At 42.0% G+C, this 15710-nt stretch overlaps 1 protein-coding gene across 1 annotated transcript in view; it reads right to left on the reverse strand.

Annotated features, from left to right (window-relative positions):
- Positions 1-15710, reverse strand: part of RUFY1 (RUN and FYVE domain containing 1) — a gene marked incomplete in the record, with an annotated part of 403552 nt that overhangs the window by 202915 nt on the left and 184927 nt on the right. Inside the window, 1 exon segment of the mRNA XM_053717225.1 lies at positions 2193-2258. Within this exon segment, the coding sequence (XP_053573200.1) occupies positions 2193-2258 (66 nt within the window).

A 15710-nucleotide genomic window follows, 5' to 3' on the forward strand; every position in this document is an offset into this window, starting at 1 on the left:
AAACGTACTGTGCCTTTAAGAAGCACAGAAGATCTATGACAGTTGAAAATTAATAAATTGAAACAGTTATAGCCTCAATCCTTGTAAACAACACAACTTTAGCAAAGGTTTAATCCCATTAGCAAAGATAACAAATTCTGAAAGCAGGAAACAAATTACAGAATAAACGTTTTTTATCTCAGTCAAACTATAATTCTCACAGCTCTGCTGAGAGAAATTACCTCCCTCAAAATAAGTTTTGAAGATCCCTGAGCTCTGTAGAGATGAACCGGATCATGCAGGGAATACAATGAGTTGCTGACTGAAATATTTGATGCATAGTAAAAGCGCCAAAAAACGGCCCCTCCCCCTCACACACAGCAGTGAGGGAGAACAGAAACTGTCAGAAAACAGATTAAGCAACTGCCAAGTGGAAAAATAGTGCCCAAACATTTATTCACTCAGTACCTCAGCAAATGAAAACGATTTTACATTCCAGCAAAAACGTTAAACATAATCTCTAGTTATTAAACAGCTTTATGTATTTCTTACAGTGTAATTCTAGTGAAGTACCATTCCCCAGAATACTGAAGTGTAAAGTATACATACATGACATTATATCGGTATGGCAGGATTTTCTCATCAATTCCATTGTCAGAAAATAAAAACTGCTACATACCTCTATGCAGATTCATCTGCCCGCTGTCCCCTGATCTGAAGTTTACCTCTCCTCAGATGGCCGAGAACAGCAATATGATCTTAACTACTCCGGCTAAAATCATAACAGAAACTCTGGTAGATTCTTCTTCAAACTCTGCCAGAGAGATAATAACACACTCCGGTGCTATTTTAAAATAACAAACTTTTGATTGAAGATATAAAACTAAGTATAATCACCATAGTCCTCTCACACATCCTATCTAGTCGTTGGGTGCAAGAGAATGACTGGGAGTGACGTAGAGGGGAGGAGCTATATGCAGCTCTGCTGGGTGAATCCTCTTGCACTTCCTGTTGGGGAGGAGTAATATCCCAGAAGTAATGATGACCCGTGGACTGATCACACTTAACAGAAGAAATAAGATTTACTTACCCCAGGACACTCATCTACATGTTTGCAGAAAGCCAAACCAGTACTGAAACGAGAATCAGCAGAGGTAATGGTATATATAAGAGTATATCGTCGATCTGAAAAGGGAGGTAAGAGATGAATCTCTACGACCGATAACAGAGAACCTATGAAATAGACCCCGTAGAAGGAGATCACTGCATTCAAATAGGCAATACTCTCCTCACATCCCTCTGACATTCACTGCACGCTGAGAGGAAAACCGGGCTCCAACTTGCTGCGGAGCGCATATCAACGTAGAATCTAGCACAAACTTACTTCACCACCTCCATCGGAGGCAAAGTTTGTAAAACTGAATTGTGGGTGTGGTGAGGGGTGTATTTATAGGCATTTTAAGGTTTGGGAAACTTTGCCCCTCCTGGTAGGAATGTATATCCCATACGTCACTAGCTCATGGACTCTTGCTAATTACATGAAAGAAATCTGCTTTAATAATAACCACATAAAGTAAAAGAGCCATAAAAGACAAAAAATGACATGCTTTAATTTGTTAGAGCATGTAATTTTAAGACTATCGACCCTGCACTATTTTGTGCAGTAGAAATACTGGTGCTTACTGGTTAACTAGTAACACAAAAATAAATAATAAAATGAATGTATGAGAAAAAAAAAAAAGGATGGCGAGGGTGAAAAGAAAGGAAAAACACAACAGAATAAGACCACACTCCTGAAAAGTTAAATAAGAAATTGACTTTGCACAATTATATTGTGGAGGGGGAAAAAAAGTGTCCAAACTCCTAGTAAAAGATGAACAATTGACTCAGCACTTATAATTTGTAAATGAAAAGGGTAAACAAATTGTGCAGGCTGTATGGACCATTGTACATGAACATGTTTAAACAGCCAAAATACCAAAAATGTCGACTAAGGGCTGTGCCCCAAAACATAATTTTTTCGTCTATTATGGCCCTTTAAAAACAAAAACCTTCAATATGCTTTTCTGAGTATATAAGAAAAGGATCTACTTTTTGCCCCCTTCAGAGATATATTATTTTCTACATAAGATGTGGAACCCCTAACATTTAACTTATCTATACTGTACATCTCATAATAGTTCAGTCATTTGAAAAGACGGTTTTATTCCTACCTTAAGTGTCGATTAAGCTCTTCGACATAATGTTTCTGATCAAGGACAGCCGCAATTTCATCTGCACTGTGAAGTAGAAAAGTCCAGGTAAATAAAAAAATCTAAGGTAAGAGACACATGAGATTATAAAAATAAATATAGACATTAAACAAAAAATATTAATCCTCCTAAAAGGGTGGTATGACCAGTTAGTTTTTGTAAATGAACATGAATGTTGTTGGTAAACATGAAATTCATTATAGCCCCTCCTTGTTACTAGCAGCAGCCATATTAGTTTGTGAAAAGCACCCCAACATTTTTACCTCTAATTCTGTCATAGGGATCAAATAATCTGTAAAATTTGAACCACACAAAGCCCCATCCCTTCAACAGTCCTGTCAAACCTCCCTCTGGGTATCTGCTCAGGTGGTAAAAGGCATAGTATAGTAGCCCTATAATACAAACTGCTTTCCCAAACAGCTTGTGCAACAATTAACCTACCCTTAGGCAAGGACACACTGCTCTTGAAAAACCCACATGGTGTGATGCAGGGATGGAATGTACAAATCTGAAAGCTGTACACTGGTGAAAAAGGAAATGCCACTCTTTCACCCTCACATATCTCGATCACATTGTAGCATCTAACAAGTTGTTACACATTGTCTCCAACTGTCCTCAAAACTACCATGCTCATTGTAAGGAGGTTATTATATTCCCATCTATAATAATAAATACTGATCAAATGTTACTGCTCCGTATGAGTGGTAATCTACTAAAGTCTGATACTAGAGATCTCTAATGAAAGTCTATTTCAATCATATTTTCTGTATAAAGAACTACACTAAATCACTCCTTAACCCAGTAACACCTGATTTAAAAAATATTTTCTCAGAACTTTGATAAAACCCGTTAATATAATTTCATTTTTTTTTATATTCCTTTTCTCTTACTAACTCTAACTACATGTCATGAAGTTTTTTCTAGTATGCTTTTAGACCATGCTCCATTTTTACGACCTCTTTTGGAGACCTTTTCTATAGGACTGTTGCGATAATTTTTATACTTTGGATGAAATCAGGCTAGTGATCTATAAAATGATATATGTAGATTTTGTTGAGAGCAGGAAATTCTGTGATTGTTCTGTGTGACATTTCACAGGAATTACATTAAACATTTAGAAAGTAGTAGGACTGAATATGCATTAATCACTATGTATATTCTCAAATTCTTGCTTAAAGGGACATAATACTCATATGCTAAATCACTTGACAGTGTTGCTGCATAACTGTAAAAAGCTGACAGGAAAATATCACCTGAACTTCTCTATGTAAAAAAGGAAGATATTTTACCTCACAGCTTCCTCAGCTCAGCAGAGTAAGTCCTTTCAGTTACTGCCCAAATGCAGGTTAAAAAAAAGAAGGAAGAAATGAACAGCAGCCAATCAGCATCAGCACTGCTAAGGTCATGAACTCTTTTACTGTGATCTCATGAGATTTCCTTAAACTGAATAGCGAAATAACATGAGTGTGCATGAGGCACGCTCCCTTGCAGGTCCCGGGACAGGCATAATGATTTGCTGCTTATAGTCCTTTACAATGGGGTGTGAATACTTAGGACATTTTGAGGTAAAATATCTTTCTTTTTTACATAGAGATGTTCAGGTGATATTTTCTAGCCAGCTTTATACAGCTATGCTGCATCAATTTCAAGTGTTTAAAGATTTGGGTATCATGTCCCTTTAAAGGGGCATGAAACACTTTGAGATTGTTATATAATCATTTTACATAGTTAAAAACACTTGTAGTATACATACATTCATTAATTTGACCCCTTTTTAGCGTGTTTTCCACTCCTGAGAATTGAAATTGCACACAGAAGACTTCACAAGCCTAACCCTGTGACATATTTTCCCTAATTTGCCTCTGCAGAGGTAATAAGATAAAAGAAAACTGCAAAAATATGTTTTTGCGAATCCTTGTCCACTCCAGTGATAAGTCCAAATTGGCTCCTCCAAATAAGGCAAGTGGCTAGTAAAAACAACTGTAGTAAACAGTGCATTAAAAAATGCATTCTAAAAAATTTGCTATAGAAGCTGCAGCTGCTTATCTCAGTACTCTCCTGGCTGCCATAGAAAACAATATTACTCTGAGGGCAATCATATTAACCCCATCACCCATTAGGGCGTATATATACTTTGTGCGGTACTTTGGCTATCGTACCGCACATATATTTACGTCGGAGCTTCAGGAAGCTCCAGCAGTCTCGGCTGTTAAGTTACAACCGAGAGCTGTAGTTCCTGTGCTCCACGCATATGACACTGTCTGTGTCAATGTGTGTAACGATTATACGCTGGTGCTGGCGGGAGGTGCGGGAGGCGGCCCAGCAGAAGAGGGAGGTGGCAAAAGTGGTTTGGAGCAAAATAAATAAATAATGTAATGTAGAAAGAGAGATGGGAACTCAGGGAGATACAAAAAGGTGGGATGAGGTCCCTAACTAACTATCACGGTAGGGGGGACCACTACACTAAAAAAAAATAGAAAAAAAATAAAAAATGACAAAAAAGTGTGTTTTATAGGTAACTGTCAGACACCTGCCAGTACCTAAGATGGCGGGCACTAATAAGAGGGGGGTTACAGAGCTGTTTGGGGGATCAGGGAGGTTTTGGGTGTAAGGGGGGATCATACACTGCAGTAAATATAAAAAAATTAAAAAAAAATCTGTAATAATAAAAAAAAAAATCTGTAAATTGTCATATTGGCAGACTGTCTGCCAGTACTTAGGATGAGGGTGACCAGTGGGGATGAGGGAGGAAAGAGAGCTGTTTGGGAGGGATCAAGGGGTGGGAAGTGTCAGGTGGGAGGGTAATCTCTACACTAAAGCTAAAATTAACTTTACAAGCTAACGAGTTAACTCCTTAACTGCCAGGAAAAATAGAAGTGTGTTGTGCAGCTGCAATTAGCATCCTTCTAATAACCAAAAAACAATGACAAAGCCATATATATCTGCTATTTCTGAACAAAGGGGATCCCAGAGAAGCATTTACAACCAGTTGTGCCATGATTGCACAAGCAGTATGTAAATAATTTCAGTACGAAACCAAAAGATGTTCTCCAGTATTTTGGGCAAGTTTTTCTCTGAAAGTCCGGGTAGTGAAGGGGTTAATGTAAAAGACTGCCTCAACGGCAAAATAATATATATATAATTTTTTTCTAGACAACAGAAGCCACATCAACACCCTGGCTATTCAAGGCGGCTTTTTTTTTTTAATATTTTTATTTTATTTTATAACAATAAGAGGATACAAACAACAGTACGATCTGAGCGTACTATAGGAACAGGTTACATGTTTATGCATGGTTACAGTATCAAGTCACAACCAATATTAATAATGTAACAAAAAACGATTGAGCAATGTGGAATCCAGTTCTCCTTAACACACATAGGGGAGCTAACTGGATCCAGGTACCATATCATGATTAAGAGGGGAAGGGGGGGGAGGGGTGCTGGGGGAGATAACTGAGATGTTGATTTCACTACAGTGTAAATGGGGGTTATCTAAATTGTGAAGGAGGAGGGGGAATGTAATCAGGAGTCCCTGTCTCCATTCTCATGTCAGGGAGCTCTATTTAGGCTTCAAAACTCGGGAGCCACTGGGTTTCAAACCTGTCCTTCCAATCTGACCAAATTAGCTCGAAGGAGTCTAGTTTACCTATAGTGTAGTATACATTTTTTTCCATAGAATATATATAAGCCATCAAAGAAACTACATCCGCCCAGGCGGGGGGGGGGGGGGTTAACCCTCCTCCAGGCCCTTGCTATGGATAGCTTGATAGCAGAGAATAAGTAAATGCATAGTGTGCCCTGGTGTTTGGGTAGTTTATGTGTACCTAAGTGAAAAAGGACAACCTCAGGAGACCTGGGGACTTGAATTCCCATGCTTGCCAAGACAGCGAAACTTTGAGTCCATAATGAATGAAGTTTGGGGCAATGCCACCAAATATGGAGCATATCACCCCTGTGAGCGCATTCCCTCCAACAAGCCGAAGAGGCTGCAGGGAAGAGTGCGGCTAGCCTGGTTGGAACATAGTACCAGTGCATGAGGAACTTAATATAAGTTTCATAGATAGTGACACAATGTAGCACCTTTTTTGTGAGTAAGAGTGTACGTTGCCATACTTCTACTGGTATGGATATGTTCAGCCTCTGTTCCCATTTAAGAATGTGAGAAGCCTTATCCGTAGGGGACGCTCCTTCCATGAGGGTGTAATGCAATGATAACGGTTTACCTAATCGTCAACCCTGTTGCCATCTGGCCTCCCATACAGTCAGCTGTCGGGTGGAGGAAGGTTTAAACCCCCATCTGAAGAATAAGCTTATTACCCTAGTATATTCAAAGGCCATGTACGATGGGACAGATTTAGGGTTGTCAGTGTGAGGTAATTCCACATAGGTTCCTTGAGAGGTCGGGGACCATAGGTCCGCTACCTTACTAAATCCTAACCTAGCCCAGGTGGCTGGGTGTGAGTCAGGAAGGCCCGAAAGGAGCCCCGATAGGGCGGTTATAGGAGAGGGGTGAGGAGCTATGTGTTTGTAGTGGCGTATTTGGTCCCAGACTGCAAGACATTCTTTTATCACCGGGTTTGTTATGCAAAGGAGTCTCCTACAGTGCGGAGGTGTCCAAATCAAGTCTCTTAGAGTCAAATCGAATGGGAGAGACGCCTGTTCTATGCTTCTCCATTTATTTTCAGAGCCAACTACGCCCCACTGGGATATATGCATGAGCATTGCCGCCTCATAGTACCTGGATATGGATGGGGAGGCCACCCCCCCCCGTCCATTCTGGAGTATTGTAGACATCTATGGGCGACGCGAGGAGGTTTGCTCTGCCAAATATATTTGGTACATGCACCTTGGAATTGTAGAATGAGGGAGCGAGGGATTCTGAGCGGGAGGCATCTAAATACATATGTGAGTTTCAGGAGGTAGCTCATTTTGAGGGCAGCTATGCGACCCAACCATGAGACCATTTTAAAATTCCACCTCCGACTTAAAAATCTAAGCTCTAAAAGGAGAGGCTTATAGTTGTCTTCAAGAATTTGGGGAAGGGAGCTGGAAATTTTCACCCCTAAATGGAGAATGTGGGAATTATTAACTACAAATGTGTGCCTGTTTTGTATCTGTTTAGAGATGTCTGCTGAAAATCCCTGTAAATATATTTCCGTTTTAGTTTGGTTTAATTTATAGTAAGAGAGACTGCTGAAAGTCTCCAGCAAGGAGAGGAGCTTGGGTATGGTTTGTAGTGGTTTGGAGGTAAAGATTATGGTGTCATCCGCAAATAGCGCCACCTTATGTGTGGTGCCGTGTAGCGTAATTCCTACCAGATCTTTATCTCCTCTTATAGCTGCGGCAAGAGGTTCGATAGCCAAATCGAAAAGGATAGGGGAGAGAGGGCAGCCTTGCCGCGTGCCGTTGGAGATGGGAAAGGACGGTGAACAAAACCCGAGGCCTCTAACCGAGGTCGTGGGAGCTGAGTATAGTGCTCTCACTGCAAGTATAACTTGTGTTGGGAACTGGAAGGCCTCCAAAACTTTCCATAGATATTCCCAGCGGACCCGATCGAAGGCCTTTTCCGCGTCTAGCGAAAGCACGGCCAAGGGCTTGTTTAATCTCTGTGCCTCACATAGGATGTTTAGTAATCTCCTTGTGTTGTCCGGGCCCTCACGGCCTGGGATGAAGCCCACTTGATCTGGGTTGATTAGGGAGGGTAATAACCTCGCCAACCTGTTAGCCAGAATTTTCGCGTAGATTTTGATGTCTGTGTTGATTAATGATATGGGTCTGTAATTTTGGGATGGCGATAATGGAGGCCTCCAAAAATTCCTTTCCAAAGGTTCCCTCCTCCATTGCTAGATTAAAGAATCTAGTCAGGATGGGTAAGATTTCTTTACAGTAAGTTTAGTAGAATATGGCAGTGAAACCATCTGGGCCCGGGGCCTTCAGAGATTTCAAGTTTTTAATGACTTGTCTCACTTCCTGGCAAGTAATTGGGACGTCTATACTTCCCTTTTGTGCCTCATCTAAGGCAGGGAGTTTCAAGTAGTGTCTGATGCGATCGCTCGTCTCTGAAGGGTGAGGTTTTTTCTGTCTAGACCATTGTCCCATACCATGTTCATGTCACCTGCCACAATCACCTTTCCTTGTTTAAATTGTTCAATTTTGCTCAGAATCTTCTTAAGATAATTAGGCTGAGAGGTGTTCGGGAGGTAAACAGAAACCAGTGTATAGGTAATATGGTCAAGGTTAGAAACCACTATGAGGTATCTTGCCTGGGGGTCCCTGATCACCTGGAGGGGTTCAAAAGCTATCCTTTTGTGTACTAAAATGGCCACCCCTCTAGCTTTTTTAGAGTAGGAGGCTGTCTCGAAGACTGGGAAGTCTCGGGGGAAGGATGCGGGAAGAGTGTTGGCGAGTAGGTGCGTCTCCTGTAGGAAAGCCACATCTACCTTGTGAAAGCGTAGGGATCTAGCTAGTAGAGTCCTCTTGCCCACTGAGTTCAGGCCCCTAACGTTGTGGGTGAGAAATCGGAGAGGTGCCATTTATTATTCAATATCTGGTGATCCTGATTAGGGGAGCTATTTGGGACAGGGATGATGGGGAGGTTGTGGGGGGGGAGAGAGGGGGAAGAGATACGGTGGAAGTAGTCCACCAAAATGGAGCCCTAGTATGGGCTCCTAAGTCTGAGGGGGAGCTAGCACTTCCTAGTGGGGAGTAGGTTGAGGTGAGTGGCCTCACTCTCTAGTGGGACATGTTGGAGAAATAGTAACTAAATTCTATAAGCTAAAACCATAAACATATTAGTCAAGACGTACATAGTTGTAACCTTGTTTTCAAAAATGTTAGGGCAGTAAACATTTATAGACAATTGGTAAATAAAACAAAATACACGGTGCAAGCTATACCAGTGTGTCAGCAGCAAAACCTTATTCATTTTAGGACACACAGAGTCTAGTTGCACCGCCAACTTTAGGAGTCTTAACACTGAACTACAACGAAAGTATCTTAACTATAGGCAAATACTAAGTGTTGGCGGCCAAATTAGATTGTACGATTTTGTCAAGGCATAAAGGGTATATTTATGCCGCCAATTTAATGCGTCATGACTCCAAACCTTCAACAGAACATCTGAACTATAAACAGTCACTGATTGTTGGTAGCAGAAACAGAGTGTGTGATTCCGCCAGCAACAATGTTTTAGTGCTAAACCATATTCGTTATAGATTATGAAAGGTATAATTGCAACAATCAATTCTAATAGTGTCTAAACTGTAAACTTTCAACAACTGTCTATAACAAGGTCATGGCGTGCAACAATGTTTTCAACAAAGTCATGACCTTTAGTATACACATACCCTTGGTAGCAGGTCCTAAGTGGGTGAGGCTTGAGGCCTCAAAGAGTGGTCAGGGGGATTTTGCCTCTGTCGTTTAGGTCTCTGTTCTTTTAGTGTCCATTCAGGGGCCGAGACCCTGAGTCGGGAATGAGGTGGTGCTTGAGTTCCCGGATCTGGTTGTAGGCCCCAATTAGCCAGAAGGGTGTTCCCCAAGGAAGGGGAAGTGATGGTGTGAGTCTGGTTGTCCTTGGTCACTATCAATTTAGTGGGGAAGCCCCACCTATACTTGATGTTGGCCCTCCTGAGCTGAGATGTGATAGGGGCATATAGCTTCCTTTGTTGCAGGGTGTAGGGTGAGAGATCTGGTAACAACTGAATGTCTTTCAGGGGCTCAGGTAGAGGGGGTTTGCTGAAAGCCGCCTGCATCAGGCGGTCCTTAAAGGTGAAGTGGTGAAAACAGGCTACTACATCCCTTGGCTTATTTGAGGAGATAGTCCTTGGTCTAAGGGCTCTGTGTGCACGTTCCATGGTGTGAGAAGTGCCCTCTAGGGGGCCCAGAAGGGCCACGAAAAGCGTTTTAAGGAATTCCTGGAGGTCGCCCGCTAACACTGACTCAGGTATACCTCTGAATCTTACATTGTTTCTCCTGGCCCTGTCCTCTAAATCCGCCAGTTTTAATTCAAGTTGTGTGATTTGATCAGCTAGGGTTTCGGCATATGAGAGCAAGCTAGAGTGGTCCGTGACCAGGTCATCTTGCTGGCGTTCAAGGGTGTCTACTCTGTCGCCTATTTCAGCGATATTTTTTTTAAGTTCTGCGGAGCTTCGTTGTATTTCAGTTGTAATGGATTTGGTCTGCAGCGCCAACATCTTCTGCAACGTATTTTCAGTGATGTAGTGGTGAAGATGGGCTGTGGAACGAGAGCTCGATTGGGAGCCCTCATCTTGTGACTCAGGGTCGCTTTCCATTCTCCTCTGTGAACTAGGTTATTTACAGGCTTGGGAAAAGTGATCAAGAACAGACTTTTGTGACTCAGCAGGGGTCCTGGGGTTTCTTTTTGAGGCGTGAGGCATGATAACTAAGATCTAAGGGAGTGAGCACTCCCACTAAAATATTCCCCTCTGACCACACAGGACACTGTAAGGAAAATGAAACAAGTTGGACCTGCACCAGGTATTTACCTGAAAGTTATATCATTTATAGCTTAATTTGCGAGAGTGAGGCTAAACATCACCAATTTATGTCACATATTTACAATATTACGCTTGATTCCATATGTAACAATACAGAGTTAGTGTCTGTCTGTGTGGGCTAAATAACCCCTATGGACCCCTCTGCACCTCAGGGAGGGGGGGATACGACCGTGAAGGAAGGGAAAAGGGGAAGTGACCAGCCCAGACTAGCAGGGCTGGAAAGGGGGAGGTGCAGAAAGGGCCACAGTAATATGGATTATGTTACACCAAAAGCATTAATATTGGCTGGGACAGTAAAGGGAGGACACCTTATGGGGGAGGGTGTCGGGGGGGGGGGGGGCTGATAGTGTGCTGCGTGCCCAGGTGAAATCTGTGGCTTTTGCAGAAGAGAGGGCCTATAAAGAGTGGTACATTTTAAGCAAACAGGGGAGCAGCACAATACTCTACTCTGGATTATGTACTCCAAGGTCACATTAGTTGGCACAGCAGCAGTAAACCAAGGGGAATGTGTAAGGAATTATGCGTGTGAACACCTAACTCTGGGAAGCAAAGGGAAGAGAATTGTGGGTGTAAGTGATAGGATGTGGGGTGCTTACAAAGCCTGAGACAAGTTGTGTGTTAATGCAACCTACATATACATAAATAATACACTCCACTCTGCGCCAGGGGAGCAGAGACACAAATGCTGATGCAGCAGCAGAAATATGAGTTTGGAAACAAAAGTTATTTTGCCCAGAGGGTTATGTGAAGCAGTAGTCAAAAAATGTGAAGCAATCCCCAGGGTGTTAGAATGTCACTTATAAGCCCAGGTCTGGGTTTCAGCTTAGGGGGCCTCACAGGGAGCAAATGGTATCCAGGTTGAACAGTTCCTCAAATAACAGAAGTGTTGGCTTGGCGGGATAAAAGTAAAGGAAGGGCACCTTAGTGCTAACGGTTGTTTAAGGCTAGGGTGGGGTGAAACAGAGTATGGCCCAGAAGAAGGTAAGAAGGCAAAACAGTACCTGTGCACTCCACGTGCGTGAGGGCCCTGCAGGTCTTTTCAGCTGGTCAGCAGTGTTGTAGCTACCGGGGCCTACACCCGGCACGCATCGATGGCTGTGGGTAGTGTGAGTGCGGCAGTAGGTACTAATATGAGGGGCACAAAAGGTAGAGAGTTGGTAGGCCCGTTCGCGCTCTCTCTGCAGAGCTTTCTGTTTAGGAATCCGTTTCAGCTGCACATCGAGATGCGCCGGTACTCAGGCACTTTCCGGGACTCCTCTGTGGTCGAAGGTAAACTCAGTGTTCACATTGCCAGGCCACGCTCTGAAGTGGCAAAAACAGTCCCCGTTGGAGCTCACTTGCTGGTAGTCTGCAGGTCCGAGGGGGGTGTGTGAGATGGCCGCCGTTCGCGCCTCCTCTCCCTCCCCTGGTCTGTACAAGTTCCTGCTGCGAGCTTAGCGATTCGGGAGACAAGGTTGCGGTCGAGGACTCGGGTCCAGCTAACCGCCGTTCCGGGCAGTCACAGAGGGAGGTGTCTACTTCTCAGCCCCAGACGGAGTCCAGAAAGAAGGTAGGGGGTGAGGGCCCGCACTGCGCACGGTGACAGTCTCTCCTGGAACACTGCGCCCACACAGCCAGCACTCCGGAGCGGAGCCCCGACCCTCCGGAGGTGCTGGACTAACAGTCTTACAGGTGAGTTGGCCTCCTGGCTGCTGGCAGATACCCGGCTCTCTTTCTAGCCCGGAGCAGCGTTGCGGCAACAGTATGACAGGAGAATCCAGTAACTCGTGGGAATCCTCGGGGTATAGGGGTTACACAAACCCGGGTGTTAAGAGTTGACCTCAGATAGCAGCAATACAGTGGTTATTTTGGGATGAAATAGCACTTTTTTACTAATATATAACAATTCTGGCACGGAGCTTCCCACATGTGCGTCCTCACAGTTAGGTGGCTAGCTCCGCCCCCTCAACGCGGCTTTTAAAGCTTGCAATAGAGAGCTACTATGAGTCTGAAGCAAAAGTGGTAACTAAAATTACCTTATAAGAATCACTTAAAAGGAGGATCTATTTTTCCCACTGCAGACTGTCTATCTCCATCTATATCAGAAAGGAGATTGAATTTACAAAATTATCCCTGTAATCACAGGTCATATATCAAAGCAAACCATCTATTGGGCTGCGGTAGAAATAAAGTTAAATAAATAAAGGAAACAGATTTATTTTCATCATTAAAGGGACATTTTGATCCAGAATTGTTATTGTTTAAAAAGATAGATAATCCCTTTATTGCCAATTTGCCAGTTTTGCATAACCAACACCGGTATATTAATATACTTTTTACCTCTGTGATTACCTTGTATTTAAGCCTCTGCAGACTGCACCCTTTTTGTTCCAGTTCTTTTGAAAGACTTGCATTTTAGCCAATCAGTGCTGATTCACAAATACCCCCACGGAAGTGACTACAATGGTATCTATATAGCACACATGAACTAGCACTCTAGCTGTGAAAAACTGTCAAAATGCATTGAGATAAGAGGTGGCCTTAAAGGGCTTAGAAATTAGCTTAACCCCTTAGTAACCAGACCATTTTTCAATTTTCTTACTGTTAAAGGGACATGAAACCCAAAAATTTTCATTTATGATTCAGATAGAAAATAAAATTTTAAACAACTTTCCAATTTACTTTTATTATCTAATTTGCTTCATTCTGTAGATATACTTTATTGAAGAAATAGCAATGCACATAGGTGAGCCAATCACACGAGGCATCTATGTCCAGCCACCAATAAGCAGCTACTGAGCCTATCTAGATATGCTTTTCAACAAAGGATAGCAAAAGAATGAAGCAAATTTAGATAATATGAGTAAATTGAAAACTTGTTTGAAATTAGATGCTCTTTCTAAATCAGGAAAGAAAAAAATTGGGTTTCATGTACATTTCTGCGGTGTTTGTGTTTAGCTTTAATTTTCCTCTTACTCATTTACTGTACAATACAAATTATATACCTTTTTCTCGCCATTAAATCTAAAGATATCATTATTTTCATCATATCTCATAATTTACTATTAAAAAATATATAAAATATGATGAAAAATCTGTTACATATCTACAACCACCAAAAAACACCCATGCTAAATAGTTTCTAAATTTTATCCAGAGTTTAGAAATACCCAATGTTTACATGTTCTTTGCAAGTTGCTATTTCCAAATAAAAAAAAAAATTCTTCAAAATTAGCGATAGTTACATTGTAACACTGATATCTGTCAGGAATCCTTGTATATATTTTTATTTAGTAGACAACCCAAAGTATTTATCTAGGCCCATTTTAGTATATTTAATGACACCATTTCACCGGCAAAATGTGATCAAATAAAACAAATTATTAACTTTTTCACTAACTTTAGGTTTCTCACTGAAATTATATTCAAACAGTTTGTACAATTATGGAACAAATGGTTGTAAATGCTTCTCTGGAACCCCCTTTGTTCAGAAATAACAGACATATAGGGCTTTGGCATTGCTTTTTGGTAATTAGAAGGCCACTAAATGCTGGTGCGCACCACACTTGTATTATGTCCGGTAGTTAAGGGGTTAATTATGTAGCTTGTAGGGTTAATTTTAACTTTAGTGTAGAGATCAGCCTCCCACCTGAAACATCTCACTCCCTGACCCCCTTCAAACAGCTCTCTTCCCTCTCCCACCTCACAATTGTCACCACCATCTTTAGTCTGCCAGTACTAAAATAAAAGGCTTTCTTTCAATTTTTATTATTTTTTTTTAAATATATTTATTATGCAGTGTTGGATCTCCCCTTAGCCCCCAGCCTCCCTGATCCCCCCAAACAGCTCTAAAACCCTCCCCCCCTCTACCTATTTGCTGCCATCTTGGGTACTGGCAACTGTCTGCCGGTTTAGTCAAAATCTGGCTATTTTTTAGGAAATAATAAAAAATACCCAATTTTTCTGTAGTGTAGCTGCCCCCCCATCAATACCCTACCCCTCCCAGATCCCTTTTCCTCTTTTTTTATTTTTTTTTTTATTATTTTTATTGAGCAAATTAAAAAAAAAAAAAAAAACATTACAAAATCAGGAGAACTTGCGTCACGCAGGACCAATATAAACAAAATACCTTCCAATATTGGTGTGAACATCCAGGGCAAATGAGACAATAAAATAATCACAGGTACATGTCAACATCTAAAGAAAAACATGGAAGGAACAAATCAGATCCCTTTTCCAACACATATTCTTTATTCCACTCTCCCTCCTTCCCATATACAGCAGTAATCGCGTGTGCGCGCGCCGCCACCCCCCTCACGTGCACTAAAGGAAACTGTATGCCTTCTCGCCGGAACTTCACCAGCGATCCCTCCCTTGCCACCAACAATCAGCAGCATCGCTGGCCGATACTGAGAGGGCCACAGAGTGGCTCTCTCTGCATCGGTTTGCTGAAAAAAACTAAATGTATGCTTACCTGATACATTTATTTATTTATGGATATTGTGAGTCAACGGCTTGAGTAATACTGTAGGGAATATCACTCCTGGCCAGTAGGAGAAGGCAAAGAGCACCACAGTTAAACTGCTAAGTATCATTGCCTTACCCACAACCCCCAGTCATTCGACCGAAGGGAAATGGAGAAAAAAGTGTAACACAAGGTGTAGAGGTGCCTGGAGGTTATAGTCAAAAGATCAACTGTCTTAAATAAAAGGTCGGGCCGTGGACTCACCATATCCGGAAAGAAATACATTTATCAGGCAAGCATAAATTTTGTTTTTCTTTCCTAAGATATGGTGAGTCCATGGCTTGAGTAATTACTGTTGGGAACCAATACCCAAGATAGAGGACACTGATAAATAGGGAGGGACAAGACAGGCAGTCCTAAACAGAAGGCACCACCACCTGAAGAACCTTTCTCCCAAAAGAAGCCTCAGCCGAGGGAAAAGTATCAAATTTGGAAAAAGTATGTAGAGCCCTAGTT

Source organism: Bombina bombina, chromosome 6 (assembly GCF_027579735.1).
Source record: "Bombina bombina isolate aBomBom1 chromosome 6, aBomBom1.pri, whole genome shotgun sequence".
NCBI lineage: Eukaryota > Metazoa > Chordata > Amphibia > Anura > Bombinatoridae > Bombina > Bombina bombina.